Here is a 3,017-nt window from a genome sequence, read left to right on the forward strand (position 1 = left end):
TACAAAAGCAATATTTCGATGGGCCAATATTGCATAAGCAATATTTAGATGGGCTGAACCGTTACAAATTTCATTGGCCCAACCCAAGATATATAAGGGCTAGTGGACTACAACCAGACCCATGCAGGAAACTCTAACATGTAAATAAATACAAACATATGGGGCAATCTAGTCAAATCAAGTAACTTTTAAAGTTGTAGATCTACACCGCACGATCCAACACCCCGAATACCAACCGTCCGATATATAACCCAGCGAGCGGCTCCCAAAAATTCAAATCTCTTCCCCAGCCCGCTCTCATTTTCAGATTTCATAACACACAGACAGAGTTAGAAAGAGGTTCGAAGTGGATCTACTAAAAGGAAACACCATAGGCGCGTCCGATTCACCTTCTAATCCTCGATTCAAAATGTCCGGTCGCCACGAGAAAGAGAAAGGCGTGAATGTGCAAGTCCTTCTGCGTTGCAGGTACAGTGATGATTGTGTGTGTGTGTTTATTTCTTTCTTCATTTGCGAAATATTGAAACGACTGGTTTTGTTTGTGTCGTTTTGAGTGGTTTTCAGGCCGTTTAGTGAGGACGAGCTAAGAAACAACGCGCCGCAAGTCGTGACTTGTAATGACTACCAGAGAGAGGTCTCCGTTTCGCAGAGTATCGCCGGGAAGCATATCGATAGGGTTTTCACTTTTGATAAGGTACTTTTCAGAAAAAAATTATGGAACTTTTTTTTGTAGAAAATATGGTTAATAAATTTGCGATTTGAAATCTTAAAATGTGTTTATTAGTTCAATTTTCTATTTTATTGTGGAGAGTTTAGTAAATTAGAGTGATTTCCTTGTATTGTTACTATAGTATTTTGATTTTGCCAAATTTAGAAAGGGCCAGGTTATGAGATGCTTTGAAAACATTGTAAAACTTACTAAATAGAAACTTAAAGTTCTACATCGATGTCATAACCATTTGCTTTCAAATAAATGTTTTGAAACGGAAGCATGTGCATATTTGAAAACATTGGTGCATTTTGATTTATGTTGCAGTTAAAATCGTACTTTAATTAAATACCCTTTTCTTTGTGGAATATGATTATTATGTGGAATATGATTATTATGCATATTATAGCACCAAAATTTGGACTTAAACTTGGCAGATTAATATGTGTATTACAGTATTAGTGTCTGCTGCAACCTGATTGATTCGTGTAACTTTATATTGACAATCAAACTTCAAAGGGTTGTGTTAATGATACATGTAGGTTTTTGGTCCTTCAGCTCAGCAAAAAGATTTATATGAACAAGCGATGGTTCCTATTGTGAATGAAGTTTTGGAAGGTTTTAACTGTACCATTTTTGCTTATGGTCAAACTGGTACAGGGAAAACATTCACGATGGAGGGTGAATGCAAAAGGTCAAAGGTATTATACATGCAACTTGTGATTATATTATTGTGATTTATCTTTTCTGTATTTTTTCAATGAATCATATTGTCATATGGAATGAGTCAGAGCGGGCCCAATGGAGAATTGCCTGCAGAAGCAGGAGTCATACCTAGAGCTGTTAAGCAGATTTTTGATACACTTGAGAGCCAGAATGCAGAGTATAGTGTGAAAGTTACTTTCTTAGAATTGTACAATGAGGAGATCACTGATCTACTTGCCCCGGAGGAAATTGCAAGAGTTCCTTTGGAGGAGAAACAAAAAAAGCAGTTGCCTCTTATGGAGGACGGGAAAGGTGGAGTACTTGTAAGAGGTTTGGAGGAGGAAATTGTTACAAGTGCAAGTGAAATTTTCACTCTACTGGAACGGGGATCTGCAAAACGCAGAACTGCTGAAACTTTGTTAAATAAACAATCAAGGTAACCTCTTTGGCTTCCGTCCTGTGCAGAATTAAAGTCAAGTTTCCTTCTTTAATTAAGGATCTGTCTTGTATTACAGTCGGTCGCATTCTCTGTTTTGCATCACGATACACATAAAGGAAGCTACCCCTGAGGGTGAAGAACTAATTAAATGTGGCAAACTGAATTTGGTTGATTTAGCTGGCTCAGAAAATATATCTCGTTCTGGTGCTAGAGAGGTATACGGAACTTAGCTTTATTGTCTGACTTTATTTGGGGTTTTGGTTTCAGTGTAGGAAGGTCACAGTTGAAATTTAAGCTGAAATTACTGATACATGGTATATTATTATTAATCAGGGTCGTGCAAGAGAGGCTGGTGAAATTAACAAAAGTTTACTTACTTTAGGGCGAGTCATTAATGCTCTTGTGGAGCATCTTGGCCATATCCCATACAGGTTTGAACTGCTTTCTTGGGCTGTTCAGGTGTAGCCGATAATTTTATTCCTACTGAATTCAAGTATATGATAAATTGTGATGTAGGGATAGCAAGCTTACTCGGTTACTTCGTGATTCACTCGGGGGAAGAACCAAGACATGCATTATAGCTACAGTTTCTCCTGCAGTTCATTGTCTGGAAGAGACCTTAAGTACACTGGATTATGCCCACAGGGCAAAGAATATTAAAAATAAGCCCGAGGTTTGTTCTTGTTATACATAGTTGTTTACTTGGTTTCACGTGGTTTCATAAAGTGTTCCTCTTATAAACAAAACAAGGTTCTTGGGAATTAACACCAGGAAGTCACACATTAGATGACCTTTTTGGCAGATTTAAAAGTCTTATTTGCTTTCACATAAATGTTGCTATCTATCAATGCCTTAGCCAAATTTGGGCAATACAACAAATACCCAAAACAAAGGGGAGATACAACAAAACTTGCAAACTAAAGGATCCTTAAAGAAAGAACCCTAAACAAAAGAAGTAATGGAATTACAACTTGGGATGATTAATAACAATGATATGGGTCCTTATATATAGGCCCCAAAAGTTTTCCACTTTTCAATTCTAATCAATGTGGGACAAACAACCTTTTCTTGGCCTATTACATATAAGTCCCTAAACCTTTCTCTATTATCATTTCTACCCCACGTGAATTTGCTAAAAGCCATTTTTCAACATGGGGCACTGCT

The 3,017-nt window shown here is 37.3% G+C and overlaps 1 protein-coding gene across 1 annotated transcript; it reads left to right on the plus strand.

The window, feature by feature from the left end:
- Positions 1-409: 409 nt before the first annotated feature.
- LOC116125083 (kinesin-like protein KIN-5C) lies at positions 410-2,547 on the plus strand. The gene is made up of 7 exons (XM_031410813.1): positions 410-468; positions 565-694; positions 1,252-1,410; positions 1,501-1,850; positions 1,930-2,068; positions 2,187-2,284; positions 2,370-2,547. Exons 1-7 carry the CDS (start codon positions 410-412, stop codon positions 2,545-2,547), a joined length of 1,113 nt encoding a protein of 370 aa, XP_031266673.1.
- The last annotated feature ends 470 nt before the right edge of the window (positions 2,548-3,017 follow it).

This window comes from Pistacia vera, unplaced genomic scaffold (assembly GCF_008641045.1).
Source record: "Pistacia vera cultivar Batoury unplaced genomic scaffold, PisVer_v2 Contig160, whole genome shotgun sequence".
Taxonomy (NCBI): domain Eukaryota; kingdom Viridiplantae; phylum Streptophyta; class Magnoliopsida; order Sapindales; family Anacardiaceae; genus Pistacia; species Pistacia vera.

Bases quoted from the DNA above. Each gene is read 5' to 3' on its own strand.
- LOC116125083 (XM_031410813.1), top strand. From the start codon at position 410: ATGTCCGGTCGCCACGAGAAAGAGAAAGGCGTGAATGTGCAAGTCCTT. The intron at 695-1,251 runs GTACTTTTCAGA...TGATACATGTAG, and splicing joins GGGTTTTCACTTTTGATAAG to GTTTTTGGTCCTTCAGCTCA. The intron at 1,851-1,929 runs GTAACCTCTTTG...CTTGTATTACAG, and splicing joins TTGTTAAATAAACAATCAAG to TCGGTCGCATTCTCTGTTTT.